General features: G+C 37.5%; 1 protein-coding gene across 1 annotated transcript; it reads right to left on the reverse strand.

The window, feature by feature from the left end:
* Positions 1-1,998: 1,998 nt before the first annotated feature.
* LOC124072225 (thyroid peroxidase-like) lies at positions 1,999-21,395 on the reverse strand. The gene is made up of 12 exons (XM_046413451.1): positions 21,342-21,395; positions 20,871-20,955; positions 20,594-20,803; positions 19,754-19,883; positions 17,227-17,356; positions 15,266-15,757; positions 7,817-8,075; positions 5,207-5,377; positions 4,231-4,468; positions 3,846-4,054; positions 3,556-3,729; positions 1,999-2,437 (listed from the first exon to the last, which is right to left on the reverse strand). Exons 1-12 carry the CDS (start codon positions 21,393-21,395, stop codon positions 2,424-2,426), a joined length of 2,166 nt encoding a protein of 721 aa, XP_046269407.1. The 3' UTR covers positions 1,999-2,423.
* Between the last annotated feature and the right edge of the window lie 4,472 nt (positions 21,396-25,867).

The following is a 25,867-nucleotide window of genomic DNA, read 5'->3' on the forward strand; positions in this document are numbered from 1 at the left end:
TGTTCAAAATTTGATTTAAAAAATGTCTTGGATTAATATGGCATGCAAATACTCACAAGGGTGCTTCTCAAAGTTACATATTTCACAAAAAGTCAGGAGTATTTCATTCATTCATGCTGAGTCCCACAGGCCTGGCTGAGCAGGCTGAGAAACTCTTTTGTTCCTCCGTCTGTCAAGCTGTCAAGCTGAACTTTAATCTTTCACCTTAACGTAAAGGGATGCATGTTTGAAAGTGGCCTAAAAATCTGAAGAGAAAACACTGAATCATAATGTTAGAGTAACATCACAGTTATTGGCTTATTCTTTATGCAAAACAATGACTGTTTAGATGGGTGGTCATTTGGTGTATTTTATTCTGCAACCATTATCATGTTATACTGTAAGTAACTCATACATACAAAGTTTTTATCCATTTAATTCTAGACGGTTTACTTCAAGAATATCTAGTATTAATGGACTTCTTTTTTTTAATGCCACTGCCATCATTTTCATGATTTCTGCTTTCTACAATATCCCTGCATGGCAATTACGAAATTACAAAAACAGAAATTCTAAACTGAAAAACTGCCACTGTGTGACTCTTCAAGATGACTCATTCCCTCATTAAATTTTACACCCTCGGTATTGTTAAATTCCAGTAATAGGAGTATACCAGGAAAGTCACGACACAAACACATTATTCTAAACCAGAATGTCACACACCCGATCTGAAAACATGCACACAAAGGGACTATTACATGCATAAAATAGGAGGAGTCCACAGATGCTGTCACTCTATCCAGTATTTTGGGCAGGGCTTTCAACACTTTTGGACGTATTCCATTATATGCACCTTCTCAGTAACACAGAAAAATTCATAGTAGCTCCAGAACATGATCAACATGGTTGTTTGTTTATTTGGCTGTAGCTCTTGCCATCCTAAAAAGGAGGCCTTTGCAATGTCAGAGAAACAATCAGCAAGCTACTTGCCAGTCCAGGTGACATGACCAGGTTCATGTTTACTCTTGGCTTGTGTGTAAAACATCAGTGAGAACAGGAACTGGACCTCTGGCCTGGCCTCATTTATAAAGATTCATTATATAAGAATCCATTTTGATCTTTAGTAAGACTCCATCAGAAAACCAAGTAAAGTTTTACTTACTGGGGTCTGGTCTGAACTACACAGACAGAACTCCCGCTTAGACAGTGTTTTCTTTGCTCAGTATATTTTATGAATTAAGTAAGCAGTCAGAGATTATCTCAAAACTGATTTCAAGTGTAAATCTAAGAACGCTTTTGTGACCCCCACAACTAAAATCCAACAATGTATTGTTTCTTTTTTCCCCTTAGTCTGCACTAAACAAACCAAACCGCAGCTAGCACTCTAAAATGGCACTTTTACTTCTTCAGACCACTTAAAAGTGAAGCATTTTCTAGCACATGCAAAAGCAATATATATATATGAAAAAACAATATACTGATTGGATTTTTCTGCAGACACTGGATGTCTTGCTTTGCATCCTTTGTTATAAGGACTTGGGATGGGGATTTCTTGTAATGTCATCCATGTTTAAATTAGACAGCCTCATGACAGACGAGGTAACAAGAAAACGAAACATCTCAAGCATGAATATTTTATTGAATTTATTTGCTTGATCTTTATGATGGAAAAGCTAACAATGTGCAAATTGTCCGTTCTTTAATGATGTAGTTGCTGAGTTTAATTGCCCAGGGCTCACCACTGTTCTTGTGTAATTTGAATAAATATCCATCAAATGCCTAATAACAAGTTGTTTCAGTTAATTGGCCCTCATGTTAAACTGCATGGCAAACTGATCAGTCAGTCAGTCATGCTGTCAGCAACGTGATGGCAAGTATGACTCATTTGGCCAAGTTTCAGAAAGCAAAAGTATTTCAGCATCACCATAGATTAAATGACAGCTCATATTTCTGCTATACTGTTTGTCTGAAGAAAATAAAATATATTGTACAACACAAAATCACAGTATCATTAGTGATTTATTCATTTCATGGGATGGGTTGTTTGACATTTTCTGAATTATCATCATATTCAGAGCAGTTGAAACTGGGCTGAAAATAAAAAATAAGTTCAAAACAAGTCATGTAGAAATTGTACAAAATAAAGTGAGCATGACAAAAAGAGCTTTGACTTGGTTTAGAGTGTACATATTTTTACTGAACAAAATTCAACTTACTCCAACGGATGACAAAGAATTAAAAAGCTACACAGAATACGGAAACAGAGCAGGTATTATTAATTATTTTTCAAAACAGTTTATTTTGAAAACATGTCTTATTCACACACACGTATGTATAATCAACAAAACTGTCAAACATAAAGAAAGCAAGGAAGAAAAATGACATTTCCTGGGCTTTGTTATAAATCTGTGAAGCGTTTCTTGATCCGCTCCATTGTCAACAGCTTAGTGTTGATTCCCTGCAAACAAACAACGTAGCTGTTGTTGTTAATGTAACAGGGCTTAATAATTAAGCTGGTAAATGGCAGTCAATGCAGTAAATGGCAGTTAACCACAGTAGCTCACCATGCCATTATTGTGAGAAACCTAGCTTTGAGAGTGACATGAGAATTTTTTTTCTGTTAAGATAAAATATTTTGTCATTTGGAGAAAAGAAAATTTAGATTCTCAAACCTAAATGATCCTCATTATATCATTGAAAAGTTATGTGAAATTAAATTTCCAAAACATACATACATAGTTCACTCATTATAATGGGAAACTTGTCTGACTTAATGAATTACGGGAATGTGTTACTAGAAATATGTGAAATAAAGTTGTAAACTTTCTTAGAATTATAGGTTGCTTAGTCAAAAAATTATGAAACATGGAAATCATTATCAAAGAAAACATCTTAGATTTGATTTTTAATCTAGTTTTTACATTGATTGATAAATTTGATTTCCCCCCCTCATTTCTGTAAACATCTAAATACATTACTGAGAACATTTTCAAAATAGTCTTGGCCTTTAACTGCGTTCCCACTCAATGATCAAACTTTAATAACTGACCTAACTCTCTGTCTCTGCAAGAATTTGAATGATGACATACAGTAAATGGATGTAAAAGTTGGTTAAACACATTCAGAATCTGCTGTCTACATAAAAATTGGTGTCATTCAAAGTGAATGTGCATGAGTACATGTGAGATTAATAAAATGTGGCTCAGTAATTGCACTGAGACTTTCACTCACTGGCAGATGGTTTACATCCTAAAAGAAGCCATATTCTCATAATATTTCTTGATGGAACATTTCCTTTTCTCCATTAGTGCCAGCAGATAGCAGTAAAGCTCCAGTCAGACAAGAGCACAACAGTATTGACTGCATGTCCAAGAAGGGATATGTGCTGAGGGATATCTATGGTTCATGAAAAAATCCTTCCTATGCTGATCTGTATATGTTTCAACATGCAGCATTTTATACAGTCAGGATATGCTATCTCCCAGCTGACAGTGGACTCTCCTTTTCATGGACAACACAGTAGTCATCAAAAACAAATGTTATGAAACAAATCCATGGCAAAAATAGTTCATGTACCTGTACATTGTGGGGGTTGATCACTCCATCGATTTCCCTCACAAACTATTGCAGCAGCACCCTTTAACTTGAAACCATGGTAACAGGAGTACTGAGCGACCAGTTTGCCAGATGTAGAGGACAAAATAAAATCCCCATTCCTTATCGTTCTTGGAGTGCCACACTGCTCTAAATCTGGAGTAAAGTGATGAAAGTTTTGCCTGTTAATGTGTGGTGGAACAATAAGGAATATATGGAATTTTTTTAAATCATTAGGACCAGGACTAGCCTGACAGCTCCTCAAATCATACCTTGGCTCTTTTCCTCTCTCCAAGCTTCCAGATTGATTGACGGTATATGATCACAGGAAATGTAACCAGAAGGGTATTTCTTGAATCTAAAAGAATCAGGGAGGACTTCTCTTATGTCGCTGTTGTCACAGATGATCCGAGAAACAGAACCCTTTAAGAGCTCAGCCTTCTGTTGCTGGGTGAACATATCTTCAGCCTCCCACCAGAACCTGAAAAATAAATAAATAAATAAACAGTTGATGTCTCCATTTAAAGCAAAACATCTTGTCTCTTAAAAGTGGACCAAATGTTGCTCTCTTCTGTCATGTATGTAACATGTGGTCAGTGGCGAGATTCATAATACTGATGCACAGCATTTTTTAAAATTAGGGAAATATTAACAAACCTATCGCCATCACGGAGCGCCTTCATCTGCTTCCCAATCAGGCAAGCAAAGAGGGGACCGGTTCTTGAGCCAGGCAAGACATTTTCAACAAGTCCTCCGAGCCATACATCTATATTGTCTGGATGTTTGTATATTTCTAATATCTTCTCAGCGACCCTGCAGTCTCCCACAGCCTCTGTGAAATCGTCCAGTGTCTTAATGCTCTTCAGTCCACAGAATGATCTCCAGTCATTGTATCCTGAAAAGTAATTTTGGCACAATATTATCTAATATTGAGCAAATCCATTCACATTGTGCTTACTTGAGAGCTGGATGAAAAGATTGTTACCAATTTGATGTCTGGGGGATAAATACAATGCATGGGCCAACACAGGGTTAGCTTAGCTTTGCTGGAAACAGAGGAAAACAGCTGTCCAGCTGTTCAAAGATAACAAGCCTCCACCAGAACCCCTAAATCTCACTAAATAAGATGTTATATCTCATTTGGTTGTTTAACCTGCACAAAAACCAAGGTACAAAAACATGAAGAGTTATGTGTCAGACTTCGGGTATTGTTGCCAGTGTGTACTTGCCAGGAAAGAATAATCTTTTTTTATTCCATTCATTCTACTCCCTTGGACCCTGGAGCCCACATTACCCACAACTTGAAGACGATTGTTTGATCAGAAATTGAGGTTTGGCGTGCTAATGTAGCGTCGTGTTTCTAGTCCCACACAGGCTGCAGAGGTCTGTTAAGAGTACTTCGTTCTAACTCTCATACCTGAAAACATTGCCTTGTTCGGGATGGTTTGACAGGCAGAAGGTTTGTTATTAGAGACGTATGAATGAATGAATGAGCTTAAGTGTGTTGACAAAGAAAAGACAAAGGAACTGTTTTAAAGCTTTTAGGATTAAACAAGGCATTGATTGTTCATTGTCACTGTGATTTGACAGGTTTAACTGAATGTCACTTACTCACAGTAAGCTCAGTACTTACCTGGGAGAGCGTGATCTCGTCCTCTCTGCAAGTTGAGTGAAGCCAGGTCCATGTGCTGTGGCACATTAAGGACAACCAGCCTCTCTGTTAGCTCATCTGTCAACACCATGTCTGCACTAACAGCTGTTGCTGCAGTTCCAATTATACCTCTCAGTATTGGTTCAATTCCACCTAGACACAAAAACAACAACATACAGTACATACAGTTACAGCTTTTTTCTGTTGGATGCAGGAATAATCAGACACAAACACAAAAAGTGTTCTGAAAACTATGCATCCATGTGACTTAATGTCACAAATTTGCAAATAACATTCTCATTATTTACAAGTCCGGCCTGCCTGTAATCCTTTATCCCAAACAGACAAATAAAACAGAATTTATATGGTTGTGAGTACAGTTGTGCTCAATGCTGTGCTTCCTTTATGCTGTTCATAAAACAGGTTTGTATATCACTTCTGTGGCTGGATTTGCTGCCTCCCCTGGGTCCACTGGCATCCAAACAATTTCATTTCAGCAAACAGGATGAATGGACTGCTGGGAATGAATACATTGTTCATCATAACAACACATACTTTCACAAAAGCAATATACTCATGTTTGATGGTAAGACTACTGATCACACCCTTTTGTATCACCGCAGCAAGGCAAAACTTCAGCCATGGGAGGTTGACAAAAAATCCAGCTGGTCTTGGTATTTAAGGCAGTGTAATCCATTTAAGTGTGAACTAAACAATATTCCAAATGAACAATATTGTATTCACAGAGAAAGAAAGTATATACAGAGAGATAGAAAAACCATGTGTGTGCTGCCACTTTTAACCTGTCCTGTTCATAATCCTAGGGACAGCTACATTGTGACTTGAATATTAAAATAGCATTGCAAACATAAAGAGATAGACACTTACAGCACTGTAGTTTTTGGATATGAATTACATTATACTGTTTCTTGCAATGTGCACTGAAAAGACTTGCAGCTGACATGGATACAACTAGGAGCAGCACCACTAAGAACAACAGTTGTGTCAAAGACAAAGAGATACTTTGAGATATGACTATTAAGTATTTGGCATCTCTAATGTGACTGAGTGTAATGTGGGTGAATGGCTATAGTAATGCAGGTCTATGAAGTGAGAACTGAGCTGTGAAGCTGAGAAAGCTACACTTTGCTCCAGCCTTCACCTATATGGTGGTGAGCTTATAGCAGTTAAAAGAATGGGATCAACGAATCATTGAGCCAAGCATGGCGTTTCTCAGGAGGAACGTTGTTCCCACAGAGTGAGGAGCTCAGTTAGGACCTCACTTGGGAAAATCAACTTGAGGCTGGCTGTGTGAATGCACAAGTCCTACAGTAATTAACTTTCCTTTGGATGATTTTGCCCAGATGTGTAATGCTTACATAATCTTCATTGTGAATAATGATGTGATGTTTTTGTCTGCACTATTTTTGACTGATGAGAGCAATTACATACAGTTTTGCAATTATTTTATTTTGTAAATCACGTAGTGAAGCTTTTAAATGGCTATTTTTGATATTTTAAAAAAGATTTTAAGGTCACTGCTTAACCGCCAGATCCACAGCTGTCATAGCAGTTGTATGATGTATAATGTTAGAGCTTTTTTTTGCAACAAGCAGACAAACACTGTTAGCAACTAGCTGGTGAACACAGGAGCCAGATATTTCCTTCAGCTGGTTGAGACCAAAAACATAGCAAGGAGAGAGCAAATATTGTACAGAAATTCTAAAGGTTTAAGAAGTTGATAATATAAGATATACCATTGGTATCTCACTCAAAGTTCAAAACACTCATCAAGCTAATTTCTGTATTTGCTTTTGGTCTTTTTGAAAAGTTTTTAGAGCTTTGCGCTCCTTCCCTGAATATATATTGGTTTGCTGCAGTCAGTGTTTCTTGAATCTCGACAGCAAAGTTAGCATAGCCCATAAACTAAACAGTCACAATAATGAGAATAAGACCCAGGTGGACAAATACCAGAATTTGCTTTTAATTTGCATAAAGTACAAGGTTTAAGTACAAGGTTAATTTATTTAGCATTTTACGACACAGGGTTTTATAATGAAATGCTTGTTGTAGTCCCTGTACGCTAGCCCCAAAACAAAAAATTATATATGAATAAATAATGAGTCATAATAATAAACGTTTTTTATGGTGTGTGTGGAGGATGAATTGAGGAGTCTCACAGCCTGAGGAAAGAAGCTGCAGAACTTATACATAAGTATGTAATAAGTAATAAAAAAGTAATGTACCAATAATTAATGGTCCCAGCAGTATGCTAGATGGGTTTTTGCTCCTTCTATAATGAGTCTCCTAAGATTATAGAGAATGCTCTTAATGTCACATGTCAAGTAGCCGCTGACAGGCTGCAGACTTTCACATTGATAAACAATTATGTCTATTCAGGGATCTAACTTACACGAGTCACTTGAATTTCATGCAACTAATTATTATACTATCAAACAGACATTCAGTGCTGAGACTGACCTAAATAGAGTTGTTTTCACCCCCCCACCCCCCACTCTTTTTTATGGTGTTTAATGTGCTGGTGGGATACGTTATTAGTTCCAATAGACAGCTTCAGAGGCATGTACTGACCTTCTTTGACTATTCTCCATGGAGTGAAGAAAGTGTTGTGCAGTCTCAAGTGGGGGAAGTGCTCATGTTCCTGGAAGCTCTCATTCAGTCTCTGGAGGATTGAGGGAATGGTAGCATGGCCGAACCTGAATGCAGCAGTGGCAAACACATTGGAGGCTGACGGGTCTGTCGTTGGATCATATCCCACATAGGGTCCAATGTAATGTTCAAAAGACTCCGGGCCAATAATTTTTGGAACATAATCTCTCATGGTGATGATCTGGGAGACAAAAAAGAGAGACGGAGATCACAAAGAAGAAAAAAAGAATCTCTTAGATACTCATGAAAGAATATTGTGTGTATCACAAGCTGTGAGGATGAATAAGAACAGAGCTTTACTACAACAAATCCTACTTGAAAATTCTTTTAAAACATCTTCTGAATGCATATGCACGCAGCTAAAAGGGATCCCTATAGGATTTCCAGTGACACGAGTATTTCTGTACCATGCTGCGCTTGAACATGAGATTGCACATTTGTTCCCTCACAGTTCACTGCAAAGAATTCCATCTGTCCTCATCACTATTTATAAAGGCCTTGGTTCACCACTTGAATCGTAATGCATATCACACAAGTATAAATGCACAGATGCAGAGAAACACACACACAACATTTGGTGTCATGTAGTTTTCAATGTAAAATAGAGCATTGGACCCAGACACAAAGAACTTTTTGTTTGATTTGATGATACTAACTAACAGAGTGTAAAGACTTGATTAGTTAACTTCATTAGCGGAATTGACTCATTGAACAGTCTGTATCAGACTGCAATCTGACTAACGGGTTGAGCTGAGTGCAGACCTAAACTTGAAAAACTGTCCCAGCTGGAAACCTGTAAAGACAAATTAATTAATATTTATCAGTGTTAGTAATCATCTAATAATGCGATTTATAGTAATGTATCTGTTTCTGCAAATCAAGTACTTTTACTTCTTATACTTAAAGTATGTTTTATAGTTTGAATCTAACACTTCATTTTAAGACTGGTGTATTGGTGCTTTTACTGACATAAAGAATCTGAACTCATCTTCTACTATATATATATATTTATTTATAAGACTCATCCACACCTACATTACGTATTGGAAAAAAAGCACCAGTTTCAAGCCAGGAATGAATTGCTGGAGTACCAAGGAAAGAGCCAATTCACATTATTCTTTTCACTTTTGCTTATTGTTTGTCTTCTGAATTTACCTTTCCGACAGTTTAGCTCATGAATACAATGCTCTTCAGCAGCCGAGCTCCTCAGTTAATGGACTAAAACACTCCAGGCAGATCAGGTCTGGCCCTTTAAACTGTTAAAGCTTTCACAGCAATTCTCCTGAAATGTCCTGGCTACTTAAAAGCCAAACAGAACATAATGACATGGTCCCCCTACACTACACACTAAAAAAAACAAAACAAAAAAAAAACCACTAGCCTGTGCACACTGTTATTGTGATGATTGAGATGCATGAATGAAACCAGATGTTGTTCACTGATGTTTTTTATTTTATTTTACCCTTTATTATTTCCAAATAGGCTTTCACTTTGCACTGAAATGGCTTCTGACCTTTATGTTTATTTTCTGCATCCATCCCTAACGCACACACACAGTCCTGTTTCCATCACTTTTGGGGACATTTTGGGGACCTATCCATAACCCTAAACATTACTTGCATTATTCTAATCCTAACCCTAACCTCCTAACCTTAAAGCAAGTCTTCACTCTAATATTTAATGATTTATGTTGAAGGGACTTACATTTTGTCCCCATAAGTAAGGCGGATGTTCACAATGTGACTGTGTAAACAGATTTTGTCCCCGAAACTACAGGAAAATGTGTTCTCACACCCACACTCACAGAGTTTTTAAGTAGCTGCCCACAACCTTTCAGCTGAAAAGAAAGCATGAATATCCTGCCTGGACGTGAGGTAATATGTTGGGTTTAAGATTTTACCAGGGATTTTACAAAAATTTGTGTTGTATTACAAAAAGGAGTTTGATGTCAGAATTAGTCATACAGTAAACACAATTCACCCGTATCCCCCTCATAGCACCAGTCTTAAAACACTTTTAGCAATTATGTTTCATTTCCTGTCTAATTCTATCCTACTCCATTTTTTTTTTCTGAGGTAATTACACACATCTTTTAATGCATTTAAGTAGAGCTTTTATAGTGACTTGTCAAGAATAATGGCACATGGAAAAAAAAACTTTGTTACATTTGCCCTGTGTGAGCATGTTTGCTGGCAACAGCTGACTGAGGATTTAAATGAGGAGCCTGGTGAGAGCTGTTGGGGATCAACCACATGGACTGACGGACCACAAGGAGCTGAAAGGAGCTGAGAGGAGCTGAGAGGAGCTGAGAGGAGCTGAGAGCTGCTGAGAGCTGCTGAGAGCTGCAGAGCTGGAAGCCTTTTTTTCTTAGCTAAGACTGGACAACTAGCAAACCATTCACAATACAAAACCTTAATGCTAAGATAATATATAGTAACACCAGTATGTTACACCAGGCATTAATTTCTGCCTTGTCCACCAAATATGTTGTTATGTACATGAATTTACAGCAGTGGGGCAGTCGTTATGGCTTTGAATAGCATGAAATGGTTTCTTTCATTGAACAGAGTGATTACACTACAATAAAAATGAAATGGCTATTTTAATGTTGTGTTGGAGTTACATTTTGCACGAGCCTACATTTGGAAAATGGTCATATCAGCATTAAAGCTAAAATTATAATATGATTTCATAATAGCCTCATATTATCTCCTCATTTTCAATAAACATATACCTCTTTCAAAAAACAAATAATGTGAATGACCAGAGCTGACTAGTAATCGAGATTGTTATGCTTATCTTATAGTGTGCTCTTTAAATTTACTTTAACAGATTTGTCAGTTTTGTATATAAAACTACAGAATTTAGGTCTACACAAGCTGATAAACATCCCTTCATGTTTGTATTATTCTTCCCCCTAACACAGTATTACTGCATGTCAAACAATGACATTTGCATGTAAGTTATCTGCATGGCCACAGGAGGCACTGTTCTGTAGCCTGCCCTGACTACTATCTATTGAAAGAAGGAAGGAAGAGATAAAACTTCCCTTTAACTACAGTCGAGTAACAAGATGTGGTTATGTCGCTGATGCTGTAGGTCTTCACAGAGAATCAAAGGATTTCTGACATATTAAATGACAGTTGTGGATCAATGGATCTACTGTGTACCTTCCCTGTAGTTGGCTTTCATTCATCTTTATACAACACTTAAGCTCCGAGCTTAGAGCCTGCCTTTTGTAAGAGGAAGTCCTGTTGAGCATGTGCTGACTAAGACATAAGACACTGTAATATGACGTGTGTTTTTAAACAATACTGTATTTCTTAATTATTTACTGACTCATTTATTAGACTTAAAGTGCGGCTATCTTCTCTGTACTAATCATCCAGTGGCAGCTGAACAGTACAGTTTTTTGTTAAATTGTATGTTCTCCCATGACTGAATCTGGAGAAAGAAAAACAGGGAGCTTTGGTGCTTTTTTAATTCTTCTTTCTTTTCAGCTTGGAGATTTTTTTCACTGGGGGGAAAAAAAATCAATAGCGATACACTCTGCTGGTTTACTGGCTGGTCAGACCAGATAGTGCCTCACATTTCTCCACTTCTATACAGGGATTTCCAAGCTGGTCTTGGTAATAGCTACAATATGTTAATCCTCTACCTGCCTTTTATACTTCATCCTCACAAATAATTTAAAGAACCCCTCCACATTAGACCCATCTCTTTTTAATATTGTAAATCTCTTTCCACTGACATTGGCCCTGAGTCACCTAAAAACAGCAGCTGTTAATCCACTGCTGTGGTCAAAAGTCAGTCCCCAAAGTCTTTCCCTCTGCTCAAAAATGCTTTAGAAACTTTGCAGCCCTGCACCAGATTCACTCATTTTCCTTCACTTGAATTAAAATTAAAAATAATGCTCCCAGCCTACAGCTAATAGAAAAAGCTGCTATCAACAATCAACAATTGCTACCAAGAAAGAAAGCAGCAACATTACTAAATTATAAAAGACAAACAAAAGTGACAGAACAGAGAAATCCATATTTGTGCTAACTGGTATAAAGAGTGTTTGCACAGAGACTGTTCATATAATGAAGGATTATGTCTTGTCAATCTTTGACACAGTACCTGCCCTGCTATAAAGAGCCTCGCTTCATTCCTGCAGAAAGGTTTGCACTGAGGAAAGCATGGTCACATTAGCTGCATTCTGGTTCAAATAGATAAGGATAAGGAGAAAAGAAAACCATCTAAAAACCACTTTAGAAGTTGTTTCTGATTTGAAAATGAAAACAAAGGGAGAGGAAAAACAAGCTAATAAGTAACACAGTATCAGGAATAATCAGCATGTTTTTACTGCCTACACACAAAATGAGGCAGCTTGGTCAGTGGTCCTGTGCTTCAAACTATGATGCTATAGCATCCCTCTGGCACGATTTCTATAGGTGCCCCTCTAGTGAAGTAATATAAAGAGCAACTTCATGTTAGAAGGTGGTCATGTCATACACGGGCCCTTCCCTGTGCAGACCTGGGTTCAAGCCCCATATGTAACCCCAAGTTGACTTCTGTTTCATTTACATTTTCACACAGCTAACATGCTTTATTTTATTACTTATAGCTGCTTTAAACAGCTGTAAGTGAGCTCTTAGGAGTAGTTGGAATCCAACTTTCCACCTGGTTTTTGAAAACGCAGCATCACCAGTGAAGTAATCTGTAAAAGATTCCTCTGAGAGTTTGCAATGACAGAGAAGCAGTGGATTCCACGGCTGGTTGATTCTTACAATCATCAGACTTAAAACAGCAGCTGTCAGGGTCAAACAAGTTCAGAATCAATTAAATCTGTAGAAACTGTCCCACATCAGACATCAGTCTCTGTTCATCACATTGAAAACTTAAAGCTTTTCATTCACACAATGTATTTTACATGCAATAGCAAAGACACCAGCTGTTTGAAAATATCTGAGGTTAAAAGGTCATTGAGAAGTCACTGAAAAACGATGAGAGCCCCACATCCATTTAGTAGCTACTATGGAGCTTTCGATCCCATCGTATGATCTCCTCAGCAGATGCCAGGTCGTCATGAGATAGTAGAAGGTCAAATGTTCCATTCTTGAGCACTTTAAGTACCTCCCATCCATGTTGGCTTAAAAACTGGGGTTTAAATCTGATATCCCATGACAACTCTGCTGATGAAGATTATGTGATACACCCAAAAGCTCTACAAGCTCGACTATTACGAGTGTTGCAGTCGATTTTTTCTGAACTGTTTTAAATATAACATGCTTGTGAAATGGTTCACGTTCTTCTTCTTTGATGGAATGTCACTGCTGTCATTTAAATATGTGGAAATAAATGTGATAACAAATGTCCAGTATTGTTATTCAGCATTATTTACCCCCAAATGACCCAAATCAGGTGTTATGATAATAAAAGATAAATACTCAAATAGAAGCTCTGGTATAACATGAGAAAGTAAATGAGACAAAGATGCTGTTAAGTTGATGTACTGAAGCATGAGTTTTTCTTTGGAATTTAAAAAGCACAGTTTTTAAATGAATATGTATAAAAAGGGAAATTAAAAATATGTGGCCCTTAAAATTACTGATAAGAGGTTTTGCAGTGCAGTTTACGATCACAGCAATACAGACAAGAATTTTTTCCATGTCCGCAAAAGCTCCAGTTAAGGTTTACTTTTTCTCTGCATTCTGAACACTTTATCTCACTTTATCTCATTGCAGAAGAAGAAATCTCTTGTAAACAATGCCGGCAAACATCACTCCTCTCTACATCTTTTGTATCAGTTTTATCCTACTTTAATAACATGTAATTGCAACACACTCACACTCCTGACATCTGCAGATGATAAAATCACCACACTCATAAATGCTAGATTAGTTTGTTTCCCCTCAGGAGTCATTTGTGTCTTTCAATTTTTCATGTGAATCACACTAGGCTTTATTTTTTATCATACAACTGTGTCTTCTTGCCTTCACTAACAGTATCTACTGTATGATAACAGCAATGGTGTTTCAGTACAGTATGTCCAGACTGTAATCTTTATCTACATCCTTCAGAATTTCCCTCAAATCTCAGCTATACTTGTTTTTATGCCAAGCAAAATAAAGCTTGATTTCATCTTGCTCTCTACTTTCCTATCAGCCCTGAATCACAGCCACTGACACCACTACTACCAAATGTGATCTTTCTGCCTTTTTTACACCTATGGCGAATAATTTTCATGTGGACTCAAAGGAAAGAAAGAAAAAACACTGAGAGGTGACTGCAACGTCTCCCAGAAATGTTCATCCACCGACTTCAGATTTTAGTGTCAGTAGTTTCAGCAGGAGACCACTGCAGGTGGTTGCAGCAATACAGAAAACATGATTACATAAGTACATTTTTGAGTTACCACTCCAAAGAATATGATTAAAAAAATGTTTCCTGTGACAATTTCACGGGATACTTTCTAGAACGAATGAGCGCCTCAAGTGTTCATGTTCACTGATTAAAAGCATTAAGAGCAATCCCCTCACACCTGAAGAATTGAATTACAGTACAGATGCTGTTTTGCAAAAATGAACTAAAAGTAATATTTACACTTAATGTGAGACATCTGTGGGATTCTAAAAGAGATGGGTAGACTTTTATACTCAAAACTACAGATGTTAACAGTTTGAAGGTAAAACTACATTTTCTGGCAGGGGGCAACAAATGGAGAAACAGTCGCTACTCTGCAAGCCAGAAAACATCACTGCGTATTTAGAATTATCAAGCAGTACAAACCCATCTGGTACTGTTCACTCAACTGATAAAATCAGAATTGAAATGACTGGTTGATCAGTCAATTGATAATTGCTGCCATGGTTTCAGCTCCTCAAACATATATATTTGGAGTTTTCTATGGTAGTAAACCCAACACCTTTGGAATTTGGATAGTCAACCCCAGAAAACAATTAATAGTAGGAATGGCTTGAGGTTTTGGGAAATATACTTTTTAACTAGAGCTAGCAGTTGGCTTAACTGAAAGCAGGGGGGAACAGCTAGCCTGGCTCAGCTCAAAGTTTTATATAAACAATATCCTTCTACCATGAAATAAAAATTATCATTTTGGTGGGTTTTACATGGAGTTACAAACTTGAAGGGTTACTTCCTGGATCCCATTGACAGGAAAGCCTCAATGTACATTTGACATTTTTCTAATGTTCTTCAGACAATTGATTAACCTAGAAAATAATCAGCAGATTCATCAATATGTGACTTTCTGTGGAGTGCAATATGGACTTTTGCTTTTTATTCTTGCATTTCAGGTGTGGTTTTCAGTCAGCTTAAACAGGTTTTTATCTTGGCATACTGAAACAATTTTAGTTACTAGTCACATACCTGGTGCAGAGCTCCAATAATCTTTCGAGTTTCTTGGTATATAGTCTCTGGGCTCCAGTGACCATTAATATGTTTCAATGCCTCTGCAATTCGATTGTGTTCCCTAAGCCACAGTGTATGCAAAGAGGACAGGGGCAGACCCTCATTGACCCGACTGTCTCCAGCACTGAAACACTCCACTCTCTCCTCCTTTGGATCCTGGCGGCATGCCGATGGCAAAGTGGCTACAGATGGAAGGTAGGGTCTTCCTTTTGGATCCGTGAATTTGTCGTTGACAGCAAGTTTTCCATTCTGGCTGGAGAGGTCACGGAGGACGCTCTCCAGTTTTGGAGTGTGGCCATACACAACTGAAGCATCCATGAATGACGTTATGGCATTCATCTGTTGTCGTTGCAGAGCTTGTCCAATATCAGACCCAGAATTGATGAAGCAGGCTGGTGTGGAGCGATAAAAAGGCATGCAGCCCTCAGCACCAACGATAGTATCACCTGTCTGTAGAGAAGACAAATTTAATACAGGGAATATAGCATCTTAAAATACTTGTGGATTTGTTTGTTTTTATTATTATTTTTTTCTATTATAGAAATTTGACATTTTTAAAAATATGCTTATGTGCTTTTTGCCAAGTTAGATAATGGCTGGAGCTGGTAGCTGGTTAGCTTAGCTTTGCATATGGGGAAACAACTTTAGTTTGGCTGTCAAAAGGTAAAATAATGCTGAGGCTGATGGCTCCGCCTTCGTATTGAACAGATATGACAGTGGTATCAATCTCGAAGATAAAGCAAATAAGCATACGTACTTCACAAAAGTGCTCCTTTAAAATAAAGGATTGCAACAAGAGAACATGCACAATACACTGCATGTAAGCAAAATGAACAAAATCTGTTATGTATTTAGTTTACCTTAATGGGAAAGCATGGATGCTCATTTTCACACGTAGTCAAACAGTCCACGGCAGTCCAAAAGGCAGCCACGCCAGAGGTTTGAGGGGTAAAAGTTATGTCATGATCAATGTACTGGCCCCACTCCGCCAACAGGTGTGAATAGGTATCATCTTTCCCTTTAGAAGAGCTCCTCAGTATTTTCTTGCTGATTTCCCGTGGCTGTTGACACAGTAGGAATTGTTATTGGATGAAAGTGTCTTTTCAAAATGTGCAGTTGTGTTTCCCCCCCTTATCACTTATCAGTCAGTGGTGTTTACTGTCTCATCATCAACGCAAATGAACATATCATCTGGGGAAAGCCTATCATGTTCCAATAAGGCGTTATGATGAATGATAGCTTTCTTGTTTGTGTGAACTAGTTCATTCTTTCATTCATTAAGTATTGTTATAAATAGATAAACAGCTTTAGCTCAGCAAGGGAGTTTCTAGCTTCTTTTCATATCCTGATTTCTCCAACCAAAAATTTGGCAACTGATTGAAAATGTGTTCTGCAATGTATTAAGCATCCAAGATATTTTTTTACTTGACCCCTTTTATGGGAAATTGCATAGTTAGGATCAAAGATTATTAATTATCTAAAACATTTAAGTAAACTTTAATATAACTTCATGCTGGATAAAACTGATGCATATTTGATGATTACTTCCACTAAAGAACCTCACTCTGCGTAACGAGCACATAACTTAAAGACTGAAAATCAATGCCAATATCAGCAGTTTTATACGCAGTTTGAAATACATACTGTTTATTCACATGACTGGAAATCAGCTTCTGTCAAACTAAGGAAATTGGATATTTTAAAGCACAGGCCACAATATTCAAATGCAACTGTAATCTGTGTCATCTCACACACTCTCCCCACTGTTCCTAAATTGCTGTGGACTTTATCTGCTGTAAAACAGGTTAGAAAAATAAATTGAAAGCTACATTAAGTTGGGTTTGCAGGGTGAGCTCGCTTCATTTCTAATTTCTCCTCCAAGACTTTTGTGTCCGTCAGACCAGGATTTTGTAGATTACCGAGGGAAGTTGGAATCCATTATGGAGCCGTCCTCGGTTCCAACCCTTAGGTTCTCTCTCTCCGTCTTCGTATTCAGCTGGAAGCCATCTGACCAAGGGAGTGTTGGCTGCTCCCCAGAGAGGATTTTCCCTGACAAAAAGAATCATGAAGCGTGTCCAAAAATACTGCAGTGCAAAAAACAGTATATGCCATCACTGCTTGCAACAATATTTGTTTTCCTTCAGAGGATCATCAAGAGTCCAGAATACTACAGTTTTACCGACGATAGTGAACTGTGGGTTTTGATAAATAATCTTATATTGTCTATCACTGACTGATACAATGGTGATTCAGGTTATGAACACTTTTATTTGCTGTGATGGACATACAAGGGGGTCCTTCTTCCCTTGGGAAAAAAACTGTAGCTGCAAAGTGACTGACGTGTTTCTTTTCAGCCAGTAATTGCTGCTGCAGAGGCAATAGTGGTTGACTAAAACAAATTCTTCAGAAAGAAGCCACCTTACACCTTGAGAGCACTCAGCCGATTTAAGAACGCAGTCATATGACATTGTCTGTCTCAACGTGGACAATATGAAGAAAGGATCAAAACTCATGCATTAGAACCAGAGATAATGTCATTCTTCTTTCTCATCAAAACCTAATGCCCACATTATCCACAATGTTACCAACAGCTGCCAACAGTCTGGTCAGAGATTTGGGTGTTTTCTAACTCACATACACACCCCAGCTATTTTTCATTTTCAAACTAGTTGTTTGTGGCGATGATAAAATAAACCCTGTATCCACTGATTTAATGAAAGCAGTGCTTTAATACTGCACAGGAATCATAGGAAGGATGCTGAAATGTGTGGTGAATGTACAAAGTGCAGGACTTTGACAGCTGAGACTAAGTTTCAAATTCTGTCTGAGAGTCTGAGATGTGTTACATTTAGGCTGTGTTGCGTTAGAGAAGATCTGTTGCCTAAAAATTCTTCAAGTCACTGCAGACTTTGTGGACTAAAAATGTTACCCTGGTGACATCGTGTTTGCAAATAAAATATATTAGCTGCTGCAAATTAGTAGTGCATTAATGTAATTACTCGAAGACACTGTGTGTAAAAAACAAGCATAAAGTGCAGGAATTCTGGAAGTTCATAACTGCTAATTTTAAAATTGAATCATTGTTTAAAATACTTTTTATTTGATGTTTGTATGCAAATTATGTATGACACGATCACATTTTAATTTGAAAATCTAAGTTTTAGTTTGATTTTCAGTTTTTATTGAAAATGCATGTATTACAACACCAACCTCAGTTTTGTCACTTCAGTGTGTTTTCCTGTTTTCCAGTGGATGGGCCCATGGCTGTGGGAGATCATTGTTTGAATTATCCGGCTTAAATCAATCTAAAATAAAAATTACAATACCTATAGCATTTATTGTATTTATAGTGGAAAGCTTAGGTTTCTGTGTTTCCCGTTATCACGTTTTATGCTCATGACGCAGATCTCATTACAGATTCACAGAATACACAGGCTAGAATATTAGGGCAGTAAGCAACCTTTTTGATCTTCCAGAGTACAAATGAAGAACAATTATGTTACTGTGCTGAGTAAATGAGTGGGCAGGGATGGTCTGCAGGACTGATGAGGGAAAGTGGTGAAATGTGAGGAGGTGGGCAGGGAAGGTCAGGTGACAAAGACTGGAGGAAAAGGGGTTTTTCCAGGGCAGGAAGGAGTGGCTGGATATGGGATTGACGTGTCTGGGACAGGAGAAGAGGTCAGAGTGCATCTGGTAGACGGGAAGAGAATGAAAATGAATGTGTCTGAGAAAGTGCAAAAGGGAGGGACAGAAAGACAAAGTGTGACAGTAACATTGCTAAATCTGTCTGCATTTATTTATAAATGAATATGAGGAATTGTATAGTACCAGCTGTTTTACTGTATGATCATCAAAGCTTCTCTCTCAGTTACTTAAATCCCCATAGCCATCTGAATGCAGCACAACAGCTAAAACATATAGCACCAGATTGATGCCATCATATAAATGGATTTATCAATACATATTTTTTAAATTTATTTCTAAAATCATTCTACAAATAAAAATAAAAACAGGTTTGGTGCTATGTGTTCACATAGTGCCGCTCTGCATCATCCAGACAACAACATGATTTTATGAACACACATCTTTCGCTTTGCTGAGCTGCTGGAGTGATGTGTCACTGTGATTGGCACAGCTGTTTCAGAGCAATGAAACCAGTGTGACTGACTGAGAGTGTTTTTATTAATCATTAGAGCCTCTGATTCATTTTCTACTGCAGCCAACCCTTTTGCGCTTTGCATTGCTGTGCATAAACAGACCAAAAGAGCAGTTTGTGCGCCCTAATCCGACTCCTATGCACTGCTTGTTGTGCTTGCACAATTTAAACAGGGCTTTATACCTATTATGTGCCTATTATTGGTTCTTAAACTGCAGAAAACATTTTATTTTATAACAATAACGTTATGGTTCTTTGAATTATTAAAAAGTCAGAAATCAGTTAGCTACCTGTTATTGCAGAGGCCGGATATGGTTCGGTACGTGTTGAGAGGACTGTCCTGACAGACGGCTGGATGTGTTGCATGAAGACATTGAGACAGCTCTGCAATCAGCTCCACATCCTCCCATGAAATCAGTTCTAGAAGAGTTAATACAAAAAGTTAAAGTTAATACAATAGAAATAAAGGATATTAAATGGAATCTTGCCACCCTGTTAAGGTAGTAGTCATTAAATTTGAAATAAAACTTTTAAGTTGGGCCTTTCAGAGCTAACAGCAACTCGTTTGCAACTCTTACACTAAATTTGTTCAGAGACTGTGGTGAGCTGCAATGATGAAATAAAAGAAAGTTTATTTACTGCTAGCCTACCCAAAACAAGTTTTCTACTACTCATACTCAAAAGCCACTGGCTCACAGAATATTGTATTAAACACCAGTTGGTGTATGAAGTCAATGTATCAAGCCCATCCCGTATTAGATAATTGGTTGTGATTGGCTGCATGAGGGGAAATCTGTCTGAAGCCGTATGCATCTGCCACAGCATATGAAACAGAAGCTCACAGATGTGTCATGTTCTCAGGCTACTTTAAGAACATATCAAATCTGAAAAGACATTGCAGCTGAAAAAGTCCTCTTCTTCATGAGAACTTTGATATCCACTTGTATCAATAGTTTAAATTATCCAAAATTTCAGCTGACTGTCAAAATGGGAAGAATAGTGGCAGTGGGCCAATTACAAATTTCAGTTTTGTTGAAATTGTTTTGACTTCTTGGTGTCCAAGTGTCTCTGAGTGCCTCTTTTTTTCCAAGGTGAGTTTGTCTGGATTTAATGAAAGAAAGCAATTCTACCTGATGCCGTGACATCCCTTTTATGTTTCTGTCTTGCTCTGTTCTTTAGGACTTGCAGAGTTGTTTGAAAAACCTCTGCAGCTCGGGAAATCTCCAGGGTCTCGGGCTCGGTTTGCCGAGGGAATGTAAACACATGCATGGCAGACGACGGTTTGCTTCGTCTGGGCACAGAAATTGACAGATGAAATGAAAGTTGTGGTTCTTGGTGTCCTTTAGAAGTATTTTTTTCAGTTAAAACAGAGACAGGCAATTTGATAACTCATAAATATTTTATTACCGTTGCGGATTGTGGAGTAATGCTTCATGTACAATTTGAAGGCTTTCGTGATATGAGGAGATGAGAAGTTCTCTGACTGATGTGACTGGAACATAAAGAGTATCATAAAATAACAGCATGAATATCACCTGAAATGGCATTAGATGTTTTCAATCTGTAACTACAATATCATCTGTAAACAGCGGTGAAAGGAAATAAATACATTTACAGAAGTAATGTAGGTTGTGATTTTACCTAAAATATAAAGCATTGTTATAAACTAAAACAATTGTTCCCCTTGTCTACCCTCCACCTCTCCTTCACCTCTCTGTCGCTCTGTCTCCCAAACACATACACTGTCGGTTTAAGAGAGAGAGAAAAAGACAGTTCAGGTCTTTATGAAGAGTTTTTGTTATTCAATAATAATGAACACAGTTTGGAACAATTTATCTGTTTGTTTAGCCTTCTCACTGATCTTAACAATATCAGAACCTTGCAGAGGGTCATGGCCCTCAGTCTGGTCTTTGTCCTTGTCTCAGCCCTCATTCCTGACAACTGTGTCAGGATAATGCACGAAGCTGATGATTTCTGGGTCAGGACCAGTCAGGTTTGGGTGCATGAAAAAAACACTGACCCAAACATCACTACTGTATGTTGTTAGCAGTTCCATCGAAGAGTAATTTCTCCCCTGAACGTCTCAGATAGATTAATTTAAAAACTATGTGGGAGCTCAAAGAGGTAAATTATATATTTATTCAACAAAAAGTAGTTAATAATAAATTTATTATTGTTATTATTATTATTATTAGTAGTAGTAGTATTTATTAATAATAGATTTCGTCAACAAATGAAAAATGAATACAAATGTGTGCATCAAAGATTTGTTTTTCTGTCCTTCCTCTCCCATTAATCACCTCATGACCACATCACCCCTCAGACTTATCTATCTATCCTTTAGAGGGACACCGGCCTCTCAGTTGGGATACTTTCTGGATGTAATGTATTCAAAATTAGCTCCATCTCGACCAGCTACCAGAGTAAAATATTGTTTGGGCTAGAATGCATTACTAATAGTAATCTTGTAATACATCAGACACAGGCCCATTTGAGGTATATTATGCTTTTAATACTTATATATACTTTTATATAAGCAGGATATAGATTGAACAATTCTTATCTACTTGCAACAGTAATTTTACTTTTGCTTAAGAAGAGCCCCACTTACAGTCAAAGCTTTTGTTTCTATACACTGTACAAATGCTGCATGTAGCATTTTAAATGTCAGCAACTAATATAAATTTTATTTTATTTTAGGCATCAACATGTTCAATAAACAAAATGAAGAGCTGGAGCTCGACCAGCCTTTAATGTAGTATCTTCAATTGTACATGAATGTGTCAGATTTGGTAATAAATCTACTTGCTTTAAAGCTAAACAGAAATATTAATAGCCTTCTAAACAAGAGGAAAATGCTGTCTTCACAGCTAATGCTGTTTTTAACAAGATACAGAAAAGCATATTTCAATGAGATATAAAGATTTTGACTTTCCTGCTGGCATTTCCATGGGTATATCTCATTTCTACAGCTCCTGGACAGATGGAGGTATGTAAAAAAGATTCACTTACAGTTTAAATGTCGGGCTTCATCAGTTGAAAAACTTGGAAATATAAGGCAGAGCAACAAAATGAGAAAATTTTCATTGAAATAAAAAGCCATTTTTCGTACGCAGTTTAAAAAGAGTCAAAAGTTTTCACAGTGTTGCTACACACCATCAAACATGCCCTTATATATTCAGATAAAGCAAGAAGCCCATTGTGAAGGTTAAGTGAACCCACCCACACTGATGTAACTCAGAGATGCAGCGTTTCTCTTGTCCTCGCTTGACTGGTTAGAAAAATAACTTCTCTTTTTCCTCCATTATATCAGCCTCTTGGATATTTGGTAGAGACCTGAAACGCTATGCAACAATCCCAAAGAAAAACACAAGATTATGTTGACGCAGTAAGTAATTTTATGTCTGTAGTCTGATAGTAGTCTCTATAACTGCTCCATGACTTTCACTATTTTAGGAAAGTAAAAGAAATCTAATTTATTGAACTCAAAAGGCCCTGTCACTGTGTTTACTGGCATATTGAAAGCCACTGTATGTTTACGCTTTACACTTGTTTTTGACACCATAAGTGTCAGGCACAATAGCTCTACTTCCCCAGTGCTTGGCTGTTTGCTCCCCCAGACATTTTGATTCAGAATTCAGAATTAGCAATTTAGTTAGCTTGGTCGCTAACAAGACATTATCCCCACATAGTGTTTATTTACTCTACTTAAATTAAAGCAGCAAGCAGATGTTGCAACAGTGTCATCTGCAGCTTTTCTTTGCCTCAAAGATTAGCATTATCAGACTTGGGAAACTGACAATATTTGCAAGTCAATGGACAGTAGTTTAATTTGATGGGAAAAAAAAATATGTGTAGATTTAACTCAATGAACTGAGTGAACTCACTTGGGCAAAATGTTATTGTTTTAAATGGTGTGACCAAGACTTATGCTATATGAAGCTATGTGTGGAGCTACAAAGACCATCCAAGAAAAAAGTACAAACAAACAATAGGTGAGCAAGTTTAAATCCACTCAGCAGTCACAATTAGCACCTGTTACAGAACACCGTATGGCATATACAGTATATGGATTCTCACACCTGATGTTATTGTCACTGTCATTTTAAATTCATAGATCTCATGCTGCTGGAACCCTTTTTAAAATCATTCTGTTAACATGCAGGCAAAAACACTGTAGCGTTGGAAAAGACTGTGGTCCTTGCTTAAAACCGTCTAACAATTGACCTCACTCTGAAAACAGTGCTTTTGAGAGCAACCATTTGTTATATAGAACCTGTCACTAAGTGTCAAACTTTACTTTAAGAATGTAATTGTTAAAAGAAAGGAAGACGGTGTAAGATTTTAGCAGTCTTTCAGCGGGCTCACAGGTCCTTCTTCCTTCACTGTGCCTCCATTCTCCCAAGACTATGTTTTAACGTTTTAGATGGAGACTGGGGGGCATCACTTACAGTGAGAAAGGCCATGGCAGCAGACCCGAAGTTGCCCTGGAAACTTCTCCTCATCACAAATCCTTCAGTTAGCATTCAGGGTCCAATGCTGTCAGTGGAGTCAGCTGTGAGAGTCACGGCCCATTGATAGTTGAGCAGTATACTTGAAATTCATGCTTGACATGGTGCTGATGCAACTTCATGATGCTGTGTGTGTGCGGCAGCAGCCGACAGTGACTTCAGCAGCGGGCAAAAGATCATCTCAGTAGTTGCCCTCTGTGCACTCTTAGTTGTCACGGTGCCTGGTTTCGCTTCAACCGAAAACTGCTTCAACCTAAACTTCTCAACAAATGAATCTCAGAGCTTGCAGAGAGTGAAGCGAGTGACATCCAAAGAGAAACTTGTGGAATATATCTGAATATTTTGTTCTCAGTATGTCATCAGGCAGACTATTATGAAATACTTAATTTGCACAGAAGACAGATAAGAAGAAACTGACAGCTGTACAATATAGTGCAGTTCAATACAATGCAGTTTTATCATGCAGGACATGTTGAATCCACATTACCCTCATTCCTGCCACTGCAGTCTGATGTGTTGGTTTTCAAATATTCCAATAAATATCATTGAATAAGTTTAGGTGACAGTTTCTCTTTCAGACTAATATGGATTTTTCTGAGACTTTTTTCAGTTTCCAAGTTACATCATTTTGTAGTGTTTAAGAAAAACTAAGCAGTGATAAGAAACAGCTATATGGCCTCTTTTTTACCTCTAAATTGCTTAATGATGTCTTTAAGAAATCACTACAATATGTTGGCTGTTGAAGCTGAAACTTACCGCAAATTTATATTGAGCAAACCATCTATATTGAGCAAACCATCTGTAACTTCTACAAGTTACAGATGGTAAGGGAAATTACATTTCTTATGGAGTTCTGTTTAAAAATAACACCCCTATGAAAACACAGAATTAAAATAATATACAGGTTTCATACATGGATTATAATTATAGTATTAAATTCATTTCCCCAGTATGTTGCCCAGTTTGTTAAGTATTATAACAAATGGGCTAACTAAGCAAATAAGGTGAAGAGAAATGAAAGTAAACTATGTAACACATGAGGATATGAAGGATGCAACATTTGCCAGTCAGGGTCGTAACTATCACTGACTACACCAAGTACACATACTTCGTGTTGTTACTAGGAATTCAGGCCTTGGGTAGACTTTCTATTTTACACTTACAAGTAATTACACACTTTATATTTATATTATATAGGTCTACTCTTAGATCTGAATGTGTTTGGATATCAGAACACATTAAACTATAGGGATTCACATTGTAAAGATCATGCAGGGAGAACAAAGTACAGAACATCCATCCATCCATTTTCTATACCACTTATCCGTCAGGGTAAGTACAGAACATATTTTATTATATTTTTATATATTATATTATTATATATATATTTTACTCGTCAAATGAACATGAAATAAAGTCAACGGTATGATTATGTCATGTTCAAGCACAACAGATGCAGAGCTTGTAAGTTGTTTCAAATAACTGTGTCCCCTGACTATTGACATACAAGTCCAAAGTAAATAACCTTTGGCCAACAACATCTATAACAAAACCAAGGATAAGGATTCCCAAGCTGGCAAAGGCAATAGGGCAGGTACCTTTACACCAAATGAAAACTGACAGCCATTGTTCCTGTAATCACTGTCAAAACAAAATACCAAGTAGTAAACTGATTATCGGTGTCAGTGTGGTTGCCACACCAATGTCATCAGGGCATCACAACAAAATCAAATGAACTGTCTCAGTGAGAATAAGGGGTGACTAATGAACCTGTAAGGCAGGTTTGATCAAAACTGATCCACGGTCAGGCCTTACATAATCTCTTAAGTAATTCATAACCTCCAGGTTCAATTTTCGTATGCGATAAAACGCAGTTTCTCAACTCTCTTTAAA

Source organism: Scatophagus argus, chromosome 15 (assembly GCF_020382885.2).
Source record: "Scatophagus argus isolate fScaArg1 chromosome 15, fScaArg1.pri, whole genome shotgun sequence".
Classification (NCBI taxonomy): Eukaryota; Metazoa; Chordata; class Actinopteri; family Scatophagidae; genus Scatophagus; species Scatophagus argus.

What these genes read in the sequence shown, in the direction of transcription:
- LOC124072225 (XM_046413451.1), bottom strand. Translation starts at nt 21,395, where the DNA reads ATGAGGGCTGAGACAAGGACAAAGACCAGACTGAGGGCCATGACCCTC. An exon ending in ATGGAGAATAGTCAAAGAAG is followed by an intron (nt 5,378 to 7,816) that starts GTCAGTACATGC and finishes TTTTGTGTCTAG; the next exon opens with GTGGAATTGAACCAATACTG. An exon ending in ACGAGATCACGCTCTCCCAG is followed by an intron (nt 4,469 to 5,206) that starts GTAAGTACTGAG and finishes ATTACTTTTCAG; the next exon opens with GATACAATGACTGGAGATCA.